At 39.6% G+C, this 17,289-nt stretch overlaps 1 protein-coding gene and 1 long non-coding RNA gene across 4 annotated transcripts in view; one reads left to right on the forward strand and one right to left on the reverse strand.

Moving 5' to 3' along the window:
- MSH2 (mutS homolog 2) overlaps positions 1 to 13,922 on the reverse strand; it is a 73,386-nt gene extending 59,464 nt beyond the window's left edge. The window contains exons 1-6 of one of the 2 annotated variants that reach the window (XM_067703045.1): positions 13,628 to 13,921; positions 8,557 to 8,711; positions 5,378 to 5,656; positions 3,985 to 4,131; positions 1,550 to 1,699; positions 744 to 877 (exon numbers count right to left, since the gene is read on the reverse strand). In XM_067703045.1, the coding sequence (XP_067559146.1) occupies positions 744 to 877; positions 1,550 to 1,699; positions 3,985 to 4,131; positions 5,378 to 5,656; positions 8,557 to 8,711; positions 13,628 to 13,838 (1,076 nt within the window). In that variant the 5' untranslated portion in view covers positions 13,839 to 13,921. Of the gene's footprint in view, positions 1 to 743; positions 878 to 1,549; positions 1,700 to 3,984; positions 4,132 to 5,377; positions 5,657 to 8,556; positions 8,712 to 13,627 lie in introns of both variants that reach the window. The other variant, XM_067703046.1, reaches the window with a different exon arrangement.
- A 151-nt stretch (positions 13,923 to 14,073) lies between these two features.
- Positions 14,074 to 15,553, forward strand: LOC137205206 (uncharacterized). 2 transcript variants are annotated; one of them, XR_010934045.1, is made up of 2 exons: positions 14,074 to 14,579; positions 15,245 to 15,553. It is a non-coding gene; the product is annotated as an uncharacterized lncRNA (long non-coding RNA). The 2 variants fall into 2 exon arrangements; XR_010934044.1 differs by having other exon boundaries at positions 15,306 to 15,553.
- Positions 15,554 to 17,289: the final 1,736 nt, after the last annotated feature.

Below are 17,289 nucleotides of genomic sequence, written 5' to 3' on the forward strand. Positions count from 1 at the left end.
ATGTTGTTTCTTGACTTGTGTTATTACCAATGTGTTCACTTCGTGAAAATCCATCAAACTGCACATTTAGGAGTTGTGCTCTTATGCACAGTATACTTCATTTAAGTTTTAAAACTTGTATCTAAAACAAAAGATAAAAATAAAACCTACTCCAATGCTAATTATAGTAGGACAGCAGCATTATATAACTTTTATTTCCTCAATTTTGAAGATTTTCTGAAATACATTTAGGCTGCCTTAAATCCTTTCTAGAATAATAAAGCATAAGTGCTTCCTATGTGCCAGACCTTGTTCAAAGTACTTTATACACATTAGATCATCTAATCCTCAGAAAATCATCAAATCCTCATGACAACCCTAAGAAGTAGGTGTGTTATTACTGTCATTTCAAAAGGGAAGAAACTGCCACACAGAGGTTGAATAACACCCAATATAACACAGCTCCTAAGTGGTAGAGCCTTAACATGAACCAATGTCATCCGGCTCCCAAGCTCATGCTGAGACATTATCCATAGCACCTCCCTAATAAAATTTTACTTTTTCATAGTGGAGGAAAAAAAAATAATTAAGAAAATAAGTTATTTAATCAATCTAAATCATTACTACTCTATTACTTTATTAGCTTTCTGTGCAGCTAGATGCTAAAATATAGGTGCAAAATTGCATGTTACAATAAGTGGTATAATCATATGGAGTGACTGGAAGTTACTCAGAGCTTACAAAAGAATATACTAGTAATATACCTCTCTTCTATTCTGTTCTTGTCCATGAGAGGCTGCTTAATCCATTGGTTAACCAGTCTTTGTCCTTGAGGGGTTTTGCATTTATTCAGCAATGCAGCCAGAGACTGAGAGCCAGTAGTATCTTCAACGGAACCCTAGTGAACAAAAAATAAAATAGAAAAATGGCATGCTCATTAGTGAAAACTTTACTATGCCATGAATAATGATTAAGTAATTTGGGGAACAAGAACACTTAACACTGGGAATTCCCTGGCAGTCCAGTGGTTAGGACTCTGTGCCAACACTGCCGAGGGCCTGGGTTTGATCCTTGGTCGGAGAACTAAAATCCCACAAGCCACACAGCCAAAAAAAATTTAAAAATAACCAACCCCTACACTCCCCAAACTTGTAAAAACAAACAAACAAAAAACACTTAACATTCTTCAAATATTAAATAGAAATGTACACAAAGGTTCCTCATCCGAAAATCAAACTTTCAACCTGTTAATCTGATTTTCTGCTGTATATTTTTCCCCAAACCAAAACCACAAAATTATTGCAGTTCTAGACATAAAACTTCTTAGAATGTAATTTTTAAAAACTGCTATTAATACACAAAACTATTCATAAAACCAGGACAAATACTATTTATATAGCTTGCAATCAGAAAAATACAGTAATTCAAAACTATCTCTTTTAAGTATAATATTTTTAAATATTTAAGCTCCTTAGTAAGAGTCTTATATATATATATATAGAGAGAGAGAGAGAGAGAGAGAAACATTTTTAACCACTCAATATTTTTAACCCATGTATTTTTTTCTTACCTGGAAAAGGTTAAGGGCTCTGACTGCTGCAATATCCAATTTCATGTACTGGCTGAAGTCAAAAGTAGTCAGTTCAAACTGTCCAAAGTTTGAATCATCTGATAAGAGTTCTAGAAACTTGATTACTGCACACAATGAAGAAACTGCAACCTAAGATTAAGAATTTAAAATAAAAGATGACTATCACCAGAATTCCAGAGATTTTTTAAAAAAACAGATGGCAAGATGAAAATAAATTTCAAACACTATCATTTTCCCTGTTCTTTCCCAATCCAAAGCAAGAAAATCAAAGTTTAAATAAACCTAAGACTAAAAAATGATTTTCAGAATGTGAAAATTTACTGTAACAGCAACATTATTTATAATAGCCAAAGTAGAAATTATGCAAATGTCCACCAAGAGTAAAATGGATACAGCCTGGCATGTTCACATTGTGGAATACTACACACAACAACAGATATAAGCACAAACAATCCACAACAACATGCGACAATATAGATAAATCTCACAAACACAATACTGAACAAATCAAACACAAGAGCATGAACTGTATGAGTCCATTTATATAAACTACAAAAATAGACCAAACTAATCCATACTGTCAGGTAAGAAGCAGGGTTACCCCTGGTGGAGGTAACAACTGGAAGAAAACAAAAAGGGTCTTTACGATCCTGATACTATTCTGTTTCATGGGTGCTGGTCATGTGGGTACTTATAATTTATGAAAATTTAGTTATACACTTATGATATATGCACTTTCCTATATGTGTATTTAAATAAAATGTTTAAATAAACTGCCTATATTACTACTACATAAAATAAAGAAGCTAAGGACATCAAACTGATAGCCCAATGACAAGTTCTACTTATACTCGATACCAGATTCATTGTGAATGTGCATATATTTCCTAATTGATAACACTGTCATCTATCTGCCTCTGCCAAACTCTAACAAATATATAAGGTTGTCACAAGAATCTCCTGCTACGTCACCACAAGGCACAGATGATAACACCTTTTAGTAGCCCTAAAAGCTTCTTCCCATTTTCAACGCTGAACTAAGTTTCTCTAATACAGATCTGCCTTGACTTATGATGGGGTTACATCCCAATAAACGCATCACAAATGTAAAATGCATTTAATACACCTAACCTACTGAACATTGTAGCTTAGCCTCACCTACCTTAAATGTGCTCAGAGAATTACATTAGCCTATAGTTGGGCAAAATCATCTAACAGAAAGCCTATTTTATAATAAAGTTGAATAACTCAAAATTTATTGAATATTGTGCTGAAAGTGAAAAACAGAATGGTTCTATGGGGACAGCATGGTTGTAAGTGTATCGGCCATTTAACCCTTGTGATTGCGTGGCTGATTGGGAGCTGCTGCACGCTGCCCTGCCCAGCATCATGAGAGAATTGCACTGGTATTGTTAGCCCAGGAAAAGGTCAAAATGCGAAGTATAGATTCTTCTGAATGCATATCACTTTCGCACCATTGTAAAGTAAAAAAAAAATTGTAAGTTCAACCATCATAAGTCAGGGAACGTCTATATTGGGATTATTGCTCATACACAACTGCTTCTGATTCTGTCACACAAGAAAAGTAAAACAGGTAAACTTAGCTTATAAGAATCAAACTATCATGTGATAAGCAATCACTGCAAAATCATGATAGGAATAATAGTCTGTTTATTGTAGTTTGAAATCAATTTTCAAAATTATAAGCTAGAGCTTGCTCTTATTTAAATATACAATTCTTCATTTTACTTATCAGTGATCCACAAATAACCTGTCAAGAGTTTCTAATATTTTATCATAAAAATACATCCCTCAAACCATACTTGCCTCAAAGATTTGAAAAACTGAAGATAAACTTCAACCACTGAAAAATCCTATAAGAAGTTACATTGTTTGCATATTCATTTCTACACTGAACATACATAACCAGTGCCAATTTTTGAATTGTTTAAATGTAACATTTATTATGCAATTATTATGCACTGTATATACTTTCACCCTTATTACTTCCTAATCTCCACAACGATCCTTTAAGACAGATAATGAAACTGAAGTAATTTATTAAAAACTCCACAGCTCGTACATTATAAAACTTTGATAGGTCTTTTTCCCCCTAAACAACTAAGCTACCTCACCTACTTAGGTGACAGTAATCAGGCTCTTTCAGGTGAAACCAATAAAACAATAAACTCTTCCTTACCCCAAGGATACATATTGTGTAAATATAATGAAATTATATTTAAGGTTATGTTTAAATTTTTCTAGTCAGTCCTTGAGTTTTTCACAAGCTTCTTCATAGATTAAAATAAGCTTAAATATCAGTGATCTAGTTTAGGCTTTGAGATACAGATGACAGAAGCAGCCTTCTAAAAAGTCACTATTTAATGGTAAATTCACATTTGTAATCCACATACCTGATTCTCCATTTCTGGCAACACAGCACTATTCACCTGTTCTCCCTTTTTGCCTTTCAACAACCGGTTGAGGTCCTGATAAATATCTTTTGTGGAAAAGTCAGCTTTTTTTCTTTCTGTGATCAGAATTCCTCCTCTCTGAATAACCTATTTTACAAGAAATATTTTAAATTACTAGGAGAAAAGGAACAAGAAAAGCAATAAGGAATGCTGTATCACTGACAAATATAAAGTGACAACAGCTTAACAAATTATTAACCCACATTAAATTTTTATACAACATGCAAGAAGACACTGGTAATATATGTATTAACATGTATTTTTAAAATCTGTAAATGAAATTTTCATGGAAATTTAAAATTAGGCTCACATAAAGCTTTCAAAAAATAGTCTAAATAGTAAAAACTCTTAACAGAATAATACTTGTGGAAAGTTGCCTAAATACTATTTATGCTAAAAATGCCCATCACAGATATGCTAACTCTCAAGTAGTTCTTATTGTATCTGAGGCTCATGAGAAGAAAAGAATCCTTGGGGGGAATACAACATCCCTTAAACATCTAAATAATAAACCATATATCTATACAAATAGCAAAATCGAACTTTGTTAAAATAAAAGAATCAGTAAAATAATAAGAGGCTAGGGCTTCCCTGGTGGCACAATGGTTAAGAATCTACCTGCCAATGCAGGGGACATGGGTTCGAGCCCTGGTCCGGGAGGATCCCACATGCCGCAAAGCAATAAGCCCGTGAGCCACAACTGCTGCGCTTGCGCTCTGGAGCCTGCGAGCCACAACTACTGAGGCTGCATACCACAACTACCGAAGCCTGTGTGCCTAGAGCCCGTGCTTCACAGCAAGAGAAGCCACCACGATGAGAAGCCAGAGCACCGCAACAAAGACCCAACGCAGTCAAAAATTAATTAAAATAATAATAATAATAGGCTAAAGTTCCACTTGAACTATTAAAAATTAATCCTGAAGAACTGCAACTTATTTGATATATCCAGGCTAAATACAGTCATAGTTTTTTTTTCTTTAATGGCCCTAAATCACCTCTTCCCCACCCTGCACCCCCCAACTGTGAAAGCACTCCTTTTATCAATTGTGATCTCTTTAAAATGGCACTGAGTTACTCTTTCGGGAGGTGGGGGGAGGGGGATGATCTGAGGTAGAACAAGTCTTAAACAAGAAACAGCTCCTTCTGAAGTCCTATTAAAGATACAAAGTTTCTATCAAAGATAAACATCAAGACATTCCTCAAAATCCTGTTGTGATTAGATTTAAAAGGTTTTGCCTTTAAATTTTTTTTCCTTCAGTAAAACAGTATTATGTTAATTTAGAGCCATTCCTAGCCTTGGATCCTCCTCTATCTCTACACTCCATTTCCTTACCTGCCTCAGTTTTCCCACGTCTCCAGCAGTCTCTCCTCCTGGTAAAACACATTCCTTTGGTCCAATCTGAATCAGGAGAGCCTCCAGGTTGGAGAATTGATCATTATCAGGAAACTCACACAGTCCTAGCTTCCTCTGTATGGAGTCAACATACCCAACTCCAACCTGTCTTTGGCCATCAACTGTAGACATTTTAACACCCACAACACCAATGGAAGCTGACATATCGTTGTTACCAAAGAGAATGTCTTCAAACTGAGCAAGATTACCTGGAGAAGCCTAAGCAAAAATAAAGAAAAATTTTAAGAAACTGTTGAATGTACTTTAAAATTTTACTAACCAACAGAAATTACCCAACCTAGATGAATTTTATTAATGAAACGTTTTCTTACCAAAAAAATTACTTATAACCATATAGTCCAATTAATATTACCACACTTTCTATAAAGTATCCTCTCTACTTTTCCAATTAATTTCAGAACACTTGGGCACATCTAAAAATAACAGTATCAAAAGCGATTTTCAGTTCGAAATTTGGCATCTAAGTTTACACTCACTCACACAATCACTGAGGTACCCAAGGTGATAACCCTCTCAATGGTATGCCTAAATCTCTACACTCTGCCAAACTACCTACTGGTTGCACATATCAGAATTTTCACTAAGTAGTTATACCACATAGAAAAACAGTATTATTAGCTTAAATATTAACCTTGGATAGACATCTCTCTATATCAATGTACTTATTTGTAAAATGCAAAGATTCTTCTAGATCAATGATTTCCAAATAAAGGGTCTTTGGCAAATTTTTTTTTTTTGGGGGGGCTGTGCCGGGTCTTAGTTGCAGCACACGGGATCTTTGTTGCCACATGCAGGATCTTTGTTGAGGCATACAGGATCTTTAGTTGAGGCATGCGGGATCTTTTAGTTGCGGCATGCGGGATCTTTAGTTGTGGCAGGTGGGATCTAGTTACCTGACCAGGGATCGAACCCGGGCCCCCTGCATTGAGAGTGAGGCGTCTTAACCACTGGACCACCAGAGAAGTTCCTGACCTATTTTCAAAATTTCAAAAAGATTAGAAATCTCTTTAAGACTGTACAAAGTAAGTAAAGGGTCAAGTTTCTTTGCTTTTGGCGCCACCTGTGTCAAGCTGGTGGGTAACAGTACTTCAACATGATCAGAAGCTAACAGGTTGCTGTTAACGTGAGGCATTTCTGGGGCAACTGATGGACCACAGTATGAAACATGAGATAGTCAGAAATAGTCCAAATGAGCACAGTGACAAGCCAAATTTAAGCAACCAGTAGCCATCAATAGTTCTCAAATGCCTTTAGCATCATAATCATGATAATCATTTATGTTTTCTCAATATGGTTCTGAATATCCTGTAACTATGTATGGATTATTGATTAAAATCTGGATCAAAAATGAAATGGAGGAAGTTCCCTGGCGGTCTAGCAGTCAAGACTTTGCACTTCCACTGCAGGGGGCTTGGGTTCAATCCCTGTGACCAAAAAAAAAAAAATGGAAAGCTAGTATTACCTGATACTCAAATTTAAAAAGCACTGATTCAATCACAAATATGAACATCATATTTTCACATACATGCTTTGGATTTACACGCACAGGTTATGCACACCTTAAAAAAACCCTCAGAAGTGAACTAGTAGCTAGCTTATCAAGTAAGATCCCACAAGCCGCACAGCAAGACCAAAAATTAAACAAACAAAAAGTCAATTATAGAGGTCAACTATCCTAAATATCACTAATACTTTACAATAGAATCAATAAGCTAAAAATTAAAAGATAAATCAGTTTTAGCAGTTTTAGATCTGAACTTCTTAAAATAAATATCAGGATGAAGATACTATCTTTTAACCTGATAAAGATACATATTTGAAGATTTTTTTCCGCCTGACCTAAAAGGTAGGGGGTTAAAAACAATGCATCTCAAAGGATTCTGATGACACAAAGGAGTGAGGTGTGATGGGCTGATAATCCAGTTAATCAGCTGAACTCATGATCCCACATTTTGGTGTTGTTACTAACTGAGCTCTGTGAAGAATGAGATAGAAAAACATCACTTTGCGGTACCCTCAATTTTCTATTAAAATCTTTCAAAATGTAAGATAAAACTGTAAGTCCCACTTTTCTCAGTAAAGTAGCAATGAAAATTCCGAGGAAATTCCATAATAAAGAATAAATGATCTCAGATATAATCTTCAGTAAACGTCAACATTTACAAAGGCGGGGGGTGGTGACAGCAGGCAATATGGAAGGAATACTGAAGAATATTCTATTTGGGGCAACACCAACATCAAATGTTGAAATGTTGTATTAAACCTCACAAAAAAACTTTCACAGGCCTTTCAGGTCAGAAAACATCTTAAAAACCTTCTAATTTTACTGTTTAAAGAGAAACAGATACAGGAGAAGGCTGGAAAATTTGCCAAGGTCATGCAGAGGGACAGAGGAGAAATGAGATCAGCCAAATACAAGGCCAGAACACTGTCCCGCCTTACCACACATTTATTCCCTTTCAAGAATAAATCTCACCTCCACAACATTTTAACCATTATCCAATATTTATGTGAAGGTATTGTGTGTGAACAAACAGAAACATGATTTTACAGACTAAAAATAAAGATAGTCCTTAAATAAAACAAAATAGTACCCCCATCTCCATGAAGGCATTAGAAGCACGTCAATAAGCCCTTCTAGGCACACCTAGGAATATGATCAGCATTAAACAAAGTTCCACACTTCTAAAAACATTACAGTCTAATGAAAGAGAAAGGAACATACAAATATCCAAACACATTACAAACGTGTATAAATAGATGTTTGGGATATGTAAATTTGCGTGATATTACTTCAGAAACAGTAAAATCAAATATTCTTTAATGCTGGTATTCAACTTTATGTAAAGGCTATTTATTATTTAGGTTTTAGGGACAGTGACAAAGCTCAGAGTATTCATACTCATAATAAGGATTTACTGAATTTCTGAATTGCTACTAAACTGTTATGTTAAAAACCACATGCTAAAGAATATTAAAGCTTCTCACAGCATTTTACTATCACAACCTGGCTAAAATATTAAACCAACACAGAATTCTCTCATGTTTTTATTTTGTCTACTCTTAAACACAACTAAATTTAAATGGAAGATAATTACCTTAAATGCCAAATACCAATCATTCTCCTTGGAGGCCTTACTTCCAGCTCTGTTCTTATAAACTTCAACTCTGTACTGACGAACTAGAAGAAGATCTTTTACAAAAGACTCAAAATTCATTTTACTAAGTACAACACTCTCCACAGTCTTTGCTCCTAAAGAAAAATATTAAAAATACATGTTACGGATTTGAGGATTTGAAGTCATAAGTGTTGAAGACCTAACACAATGCCTCCCCCCAAGCTATGTTGTTTTCCCAGTAATTCATTCACTCAATAAACTATTTATCAAGCACCTATTACATGTCCTAGATACTTTAGCAGATGAAGGGTATAAAATGGTGGATAGACATAACCCCCTGCACCTGTGGAGCCTACACATCAAAATAAAAAATTGAGAAGACACAAAGACAAAAGAATGAGTCAATATACATACAGCTAATCCTACTTGTCCTTTTTTATCATTTGTTTTTCACAAGTTTGAATAAAACTCTTATGTAATAACTACAATAGTATTTGTATAGGATTTTTTTCAAAAGGTCTATAAAAATAAATTAGTTATTATTCATTATAAAATGTTCTAGGTAACATAGTTCAAAACTTGAAGGTTCAGGGACTTCTCTGGCGGCCCAGTGGCTGGGACTTGGCCTTCCAATGCAGGGGGTGTGGGTTCGATCCCTGGTCAGGGAGGTGGGATCCCACATGGCTTGCGGCCAAAAAGCCAAAATACGGAACAGAAACAATATTGTAACAAATTCAATAAAGACTTTAGGGCTTCCCTGGTGGCGCAGTGGTTGAGAGTCCGCCTGCCAATGCAGGGGACACGGGCTCGTGCCCCGGTCTGGGAAGATCCCACATGCCGCAGAGCGGCTGGGCCCTTGAGCCATGGCCGCTGAGCCTGCGCGTCCGGAGCCTGTGCTCTGCAACGGGAGAGGCCACAACAGTGAGAGGCCCAAGTACCGCAAAAAAAAAAAAAAAAATCGTCCACATCAAAAAAAAAGAAAAAAAAACGAAGGCTCAAAAAGGTACATCAAAAAGGAGACTTGCATTCCACCACTGTCCCCTACACATCCAGTTCACCACCCAAGTTATCACTTTATAGAATATATTTCCAAACATAGTCTAGGCACACACAAGCAAATATAAGGCATTGCTTTTTTCCTCTTTTACATAAATAATTGCACACTATACACACTGTACTGTATCTTTTTTTTAACTTTGATATAGTATTTTGGAGATTGTTCCATCAGTACATAATCAGCTTCTTTCTGTTTACAGCTGCAAACGTTCCAATGAACCTAAGGAATTTCTATAATTTAGCCTCTTCCCTATGGGTTGTTTCCAATCTTTGTTATTGAAACAGTGTTGCATGAATAACCTTGTATGTGCTTCACTCTCCAAATATCTGAGTGTATCTGTGAGACAAAGTCCTAAAACTGGATTTTATCAAAGGATGATATGTGTGATTTTTATAAATATTGCAGACTATCCCCCTTGGTTGGCTGTACCAATTAACACTACCACCCGTAAAGTATGAGTGCACCTATTTCCCCTATCCAGTCAACTGAGTTTTCGAACTTCCTGGCCTTCATCTTACATCACTGGTTCTCAAAAGGGAAGATCTTGCTCCCTTAGCGGACAATTGTCAATGCCTGGGGGGCATTTAGGTTGTTACAACTGGGGAAAGGGAATAATAACAGAATCTAGTAGGAAGAGGCAGGGATGTTGTTAAATGTGCACAGGATAGCCCCTCACAGTAACAAATTAATTCTTCGGTCCAAAATATGAATAGTGCCAAGGCTAAAAAGTTGTCTTAGATAGAATATAGTGTCTCACCTTAGTTCTGATTTGTAAATAACAATTTCTTTACAAAATAAATAAAATCACCCACATCATCAAATGGAATTAAAGTTCAATTTTCATATAATATAGGTAATACAAATTATTCACTTAAAGGTAATTCAGATTATACTTGTAGATTATTCTGACAATTCTGGATCTTATGAAAGATGTAACCTAAATTTAACAATAGATCATATCAAGTACAAATATCAAATACAAATAAGCATAAAGATTAATTAAATGACATAATACAATTGTTTTGTACAGCAAAACGCAGCTGATACTTTCAATATCAGTTCACTAGTTATAAGTAGTGGACAAGAATCCCTGCTGCCTGTGTGCCACAACTACTGAGCCTGCACTCTAGAGCCCACGTGCTGCAACTACTGAAGCCTGCACGCCTAGAGCCCGTGCTCCACAAGAGAAGCCACCACAATGAGAAGCCCGCGCACCACAACAAAGAGTAGGCCCCGCTCACCGCAACCAGAGAAAGTCCACGCACAGCAACAAAGACCCAACGCAGCCAAAAATAAAAATAAATAAAATAAATAAATTTATATTTTAAAAAAAAAGGTTATCCTCCTAAGATACTATTTCTCTCAAAGGACTGTTTGTGACACACTGGATGTTCCTGGTGAAGAGCCTGGCTGTATGCTTTAAGTCTGAAAGCTGGGAAGTAAGACTGAAGGGGAACTGGAAGAGAAAGCTACCCAGCCTCCACGTGGTGCAGAAAAAAAACCTCAGGTTGATACAAGATTCTCCTCTTCAAGAATAATTTGGAGCCCCCATCTTCATTCAGCTGATAATGTGTCTGCTTACATGTGGGCACTGTGCCAGGTGCTGGGATTCTAAGGCAGAGACTGGTTAAGACAGAGTTCCTGCCCTCTGGGAGCTTTCAGTATATTGCCATAGAGTAAAATAAATGCTGTGTCTAAGGTAAGGAGAAGGTCCTAGGGCAAGGAACACATGAGAGGGGCAGCTAACCAGGCAGCCTTAAGATGGGAGTTAAGAAAGGCTTCCAAGAGGAGATGCTTCTAAGCTGAGTTCTGACAGCAAAAGAGGCAAAAGATAAGGAACTTCCTTTTTTAGGGACTCAGATTCCTATCTATAAATTGAAGCTAGGTACTAACCCACCTCACAGAGCTTTATTATAATAATCTTTTTTCTGTTTTTTTTTTTTTTTTTTGCGGTACGCAGGCCTCTCACTGTTGTGGCCTCTCCCGTTGCGGAGCACAGGCTCCGGACGCGCAGGCTCAGCGGCCATGGCTCACGGGCCCAGCCGCTCCGCGGCATGTGGGATCTTCCCAGACCGGTGCACGAACCTGTGTCCCCTGCATCGGCAGGCGGACTCTCAACCACTGCGCCACCAGGGAAGCCCCTATAATAATGTTTTGATAGTTGTTGAAAAGTAAGAGAAAAGTAGCTAAAAGGATATGAATAAGTCTAAATGCCAAAAGAATGAGCCAAAGAGAGAAGAAATGATCAACAGCAAAGCCATCTGTGAGACGAGGAGAGGGGATCCAGACCACAGCAAAAGGCTCATCTCTTCACTGGCACAACAGGGAAGGAGAGAATGGGTACAGACGACATTAAAAGTATTGGTTCAAGAAACAGCCCAAAAAAAAAAAAAAAGAAAAGAAACAGCCCAAATGTCCATCAACTAACGAATGGATTAAACAAAATATTGTATATCCATACAACGGAATATTTGGCAATAAAAAGAAATGAAGTACTGATAACACAGATGAACCTTAAAACGTTAAGTGAAAGAGATCAGTCACAGAAGACCAATGTTATAAGCAAATCTAGAGAGAGAAAGCAGATTAGCAGTTGCCTGGGTTTGGGAGGACTCAGGGGAAACCCTGTACCCTGCTAATGGGTACAGGGTTTCTCAAGACTCAAGTGAACTTTAACCTCTCTTATAATGCCTCTTCTGATGGCTCCAGTCTTTGGCAATCCTGCCTCTGCCTCTTTGGCAACTTGTTATGGAGCATCCTCCATAGGTCTTCACCTGGAATTGGAATTACTTCTGCCTTGCTCTCCACAAGGGGGAGCTCTGTGAAGGTGGGGATACTGCTTTTTTTTTTTTTTTTTTTTTTTAACAGTACGCGGGCCTCTCACTGTTGTGGCCTCTCCCGTTGCGGAGCACAGGCTCCGGACGCACAGGCTCAGCGGCCATGGCTCACGGGCCCAGCCGCTCCGCGGCATGTGGGATCTTCCCTGACCGGGGCACGAACCCGTGTCCCCTGTGTCGGCAGGCGGACTCGCAACCACTGCGCCACCAGGGAAGCCCTGGGATACTGCCTTTTGATCTATGTACTCCCAGTGTCCATAACCCTGCCCGACAAGGCAGCACTCAATAAATGTCTATCTAATGAATGAAACAGCTTTTGTCAGTAACCTTCCATCTGCATATGGCAGAGGCAGGACTAAAATCCACAACTCCTTACTCCTTCTATTATGTTCATTCCTAGGAGCCAAGGATAAAAGAGATTAACATAAAACTCGATGTTCAGAACATCTAACTACAAGAGGGTGAGAAGTTTGTAGCTTTCCAGGGAGAGATGATGCTAGAGAGATGGGGATGGGTTACCGAGGGCACTGAATGCCGAGCTGAGGCAGACATACATGACTAGCTCAAGGCCACACAGCTGGTAAGTGGAGGGGCTGCGACTTGAAGCCAGGCAATCTGGCTCCAGTTCGAGGTCCTGACCACTTGGCAATACTGCCTATTAACAGTAGACACTATAGGTCCCTGCGCTGAACAGCGATATAAATGACGTTCGCTAAACAGGCAAAATCACGCTGGCGACATAAATCGGTCTCCCTAACCCCCTTCTATTCTAAATCTCAATCCTGGACTGGCGTTTGTGATAAAGAGGTCTGGCGGCGTTTGTGATGATATCCACAGCGCCAAGGCTGGAGCGAGAAGCAGACACCCACGCGGACTGCAGCAAAATTAAATAGAACAATGTGTTAAAACGCCTCGCACGAAGCGATCGCTATTAGGTCTGATCCGGGGCAGCTCCGGAGGGACAGACTCAGGATGGAGGCAGGGCAGGGGGCGGGTGGCGCCCCATTCGGCCAGGCAGGGGCCGGAGCACGCGCAGTGGCCCCACGAGGCACCAGCGTCCCCGCCCCCGTGTCTCCCTGCCCGACACCCTCCCACTTCCTGAGAGAAGCCCACTCCGCGGGGTCCTCCCCTGAGCCCGCGCCGTCCCCGCCCTCACCTGCCGGTCCCATGTATTTGACCACCCCCTGGGTCTTGAACACCTCCCGGGCGGCCAGCAGCGCGTCCTCCCGGTGCGCCGTGTAGAAGTCGCCCCGGTCGAAGAGGCGCACCGTGGTGGTCGGCTTCTCCGGCATGCCCTGGAAGAAGCGCACGAAGCCGACCTCGGCCGCACTCTCCAGCTGCAGCGTCTCTTTCGGCTGCACCGCCATTTCGGAACCTCTCCGTCGCCTGCCTGATGGAACTGCGCGACCCCGCACCCACTAAGCTGTTTCCCGCCTCCCCTCCCTCGCCCCCCGTGAGGCGTCCGGCCTCTGAGGAGACACCCAATCAGCATCCAGCGCTGCGTTTCGGTGGGTGGGAGTGCGCCGCGACAGCCAATCATAATCGGACGCGGCCGAGCTTCCCGCGCACGCTGGTGACTCTGTCTATTGCGCATGCTTGAGCCTAGGTCGCAGGCCGCCGCGGCAGACACCCGTCCTTGAAAGAATACAGTTATCCGGGTTTTCTCGGCTGCACTGGTGTGGGTCCCAGGTGTATGGTTAGCTAGTCTAGGTGACCAGGTGGAAAGTTCTGGCAGGTTTTGAGTTTGTTATGTACCCGGAAGCAAGAGAGTGCAATCAGAAAGAAACTTGAAAACAAGGAAAAACTAGCCTTCCTCCCTATCACAGTATTTTTTTAACCTGTGCCCCTCTCTCTCCAACTGCCTCAGTTTTCGTTTTTAAGCAAATTGCCTGCATCAAGCTTACACGTTTCTTCTCCACAGCCTCCGTCCTGGCCAAATTCTCGTATCGTCCACTCCTTGATTGATTCATACATTCAAAAACAGAAGGCCTGCTATGCGCCAGACTTCTAGGATCTGAGGATCACTAGTAAAGAAGAGAAAAACCACTGCCTTTGTTGAACTTACATTCTAATGAATGGATTCAGATAATATCCTAAGTAAACTTAGAGTAAGTAAACTGCTAGAAGATAAGTGTTTAGGTAAAAAAGGTGGGGGGGGGTGATTTTTTTTTTTTTTAATGTTGAGCAAAGACTTGAAGGAGGTCAGGATACGTCCTGCCCAGTTACCTGCCTTACAAAAGGTATTGCACTCTCCTGTTTGCTCACCCTTCCCCCATAAAAGCAGCCCCAAACCCTGATTCAGCGGCAGAATTACCCCGGGGGCTTTTCAAAGGTGTTCCTGGGCCCCACCCATACATAATGGGTTGGAATTTCTGAAGGTGGGATCTTGGGATCTGTAAGAAAGCTCCCTGGACATTCCTGACAATCAGCTCAGTTTAGAAACCACTTAATTCAAATAGTTTCAGAAGCAGAAAGTTTGAACCATCTGACTGCTGACTACATCTCCCACTTCCTGTAGTGCTCCCTCCTCTCACCCCAGCTCTGTGATCTGGAGCCATAAACTTCCCCTTACCTTTCAATACCTGTGGCTCTAACACAAACCTGTCCCTGTGCTCTGGAATGGGCTTGCCCTGCCCTTTGTGTAGCAAACTACTGGTCACTCTTCAGTCCTCAGGCCTGAAGTATGCCCAGTTCCCCCAGGTGTAATTAGTTGGATTATCTTCTGGAGTATGATTTTGTTCATATCTCTATTATATTTGCTGCATTGTTTTAGAAATATATGTTCAGGGACTTCCCTGGTGGCGCAGTGGTTAAGAATCTGCCTGCCAATGCAGGGGACACGGGTTCGAGTCCTGGTCTGGGAAAATCCTACATGCCGCGGAACAACTAAGCCCGCACACCACAGCTACTGAGCCTGCGCGTCTGGAGCCTGTGCTCCGCAACAAGAGAAGGCCGCGACAGTGAGAGGCCCGCGCACCGCGATGAAGAGTGGCCCCCGCTCACCGCAACTAGAGAAAGCCCTCGCACAGAAACGAAGACCCAACACAGCCAAAAATAAATAAATAAATTCATTTAAAATATATATATATATCTTTTCTTTAAAGCCATGTGCATATATTAAATGTTTATGATAATTTCGAAAGTTATGTCAAATAGTTGTCTTATAGAATTTTTTTATATTTTCTAGTCCTACAGAGGAAACTGAATTTCTAAAAATAACAGAAAAGAGGGATTTTGCAAAAATATAACTGGAAGACATGGTACAATATTATTGATAGGGTGCAATAAAATCATTACCACCAGATGGGTTTTAATTTTCTCATATTTTCCAAATTCATAATGACTGTTACCTACTTATAATCAGAGTAAGTAAGTATTGGGCAAAAAGGCACATGTACCTAACAAAGAGACTCTTCAAAGAAGTAATAATTAAGATTTTTAAACAAACAAAAATAGAAGTGTTTAGTAAATTTTAAAGTGTTTAACTTAATCGTTTTTTCTGTAACATCTTTATTGGAGTATAATTGCTTTACAACGGTGTGCTAGTTTCTGCTTTATAACAAAGTGAATCAGCTATACATATACATATATTCCCATATCTCCTCCCTCTTGCATCTTAACTTAATCTTAAAAATAAATTATTGCTAGCTCAGGGACTTCCTTAGTGGTACAGTGGTTAAGAATCCACCTGCCAATGCAGGGGACACGGGTTCAAGCCCTGGTCTGGGAAGATCCCACAAGCCGCGGAGCAACTAAGTCCGTGTGCCACAACTACTGAGTCCGAGTGCCACAACTACTGAGCCTGCACTCTAGAGCCTGCGAGCCACAACTACTGACCCCACGTGCCACAACTACTGAAGCCCACGCACCTAGATTCTATGCTTGGCAACAAGAGAAGCCACCGCAATGAGAAGCCCATGCACCACAACAAAGAGCAGCCCCCGCTCGCCGCAACTATAGTAAGCCCGGGCGCAGCAACGAAGACCCAATGCAGCCAAAAATAAAATAAATAAATAAATGTATAAAAATAAATAAATTATTGTTAGCTCAGTTTTCTATGATAATATGCCCATGAGAAATTCATATTCAACACTAATTTTGCCACCACTCTCTAGTTTCTCAAATTTTTGTAATTTGGTTGTATTATTCCATTATTAAAAAATGACAATAAGTAAAGTGCTGTCAACAATGTCAGAAGCTGCAGTTGCAGAGAAACGATGACTAAAAATGGCCCCTGGAGCTCAGTATTAAGACATCTTTTTCTTTTTTAAACAGCTTTATGGAGATATAATTTACATACTGCATAATTCATCCATTTAAAGTATATAACTCAATGATTTTTGGTATATTAACAGGGTTGTATAACCATCACAACAATCTAATTTTAGAACATTTTGTCACTCCAAAAAGAAACTCCATACAAATTAGCAGTCACTCCCTATTTCCTACTCCCCCTATTTCCTGGCAACCACAGATCAACTTTCTGTCTCTATAAATTTGTCTTTTCTGGGCATTTCATATAAATGGAATCATACAATATAGGGTGTTTAGTGACTGGATTCTTTCACTAAGCGTAACGTTTTTAAATTTCATTCACGTCATAATATGTGTCAATACTTCACTCCTTTTTATTACCAAATAATGTATTATTGAATGGCTATACCACATTTTATCTATTCATTCATCAGTTGGTGGACATTTGGATTGTTTCCACTTTTGGCCATCACGAACAATGCTGCTATGAACGTTCATTTACAAGCTCTTATATGGACAAATGTTTTTATTTCTCTTCGATATATACCTAGAAGTGGGACTACT

This window comes from Pseudorca crassidens, chromosome 14, assembly GCF_039906515.1.
Source record: "Pseudorca crassidens isolate mPseCra1 chromosome 14, mPseCra1.hap1, whole genome shotgun sequence".
In the NCBI taxonomy this organism is placed as follows: Eukaryota; Metazoa; Chordata; class Mammalia; order Artiodactyla; family Delphinidae; genus Pseudorca; species Pseudorca crassidens.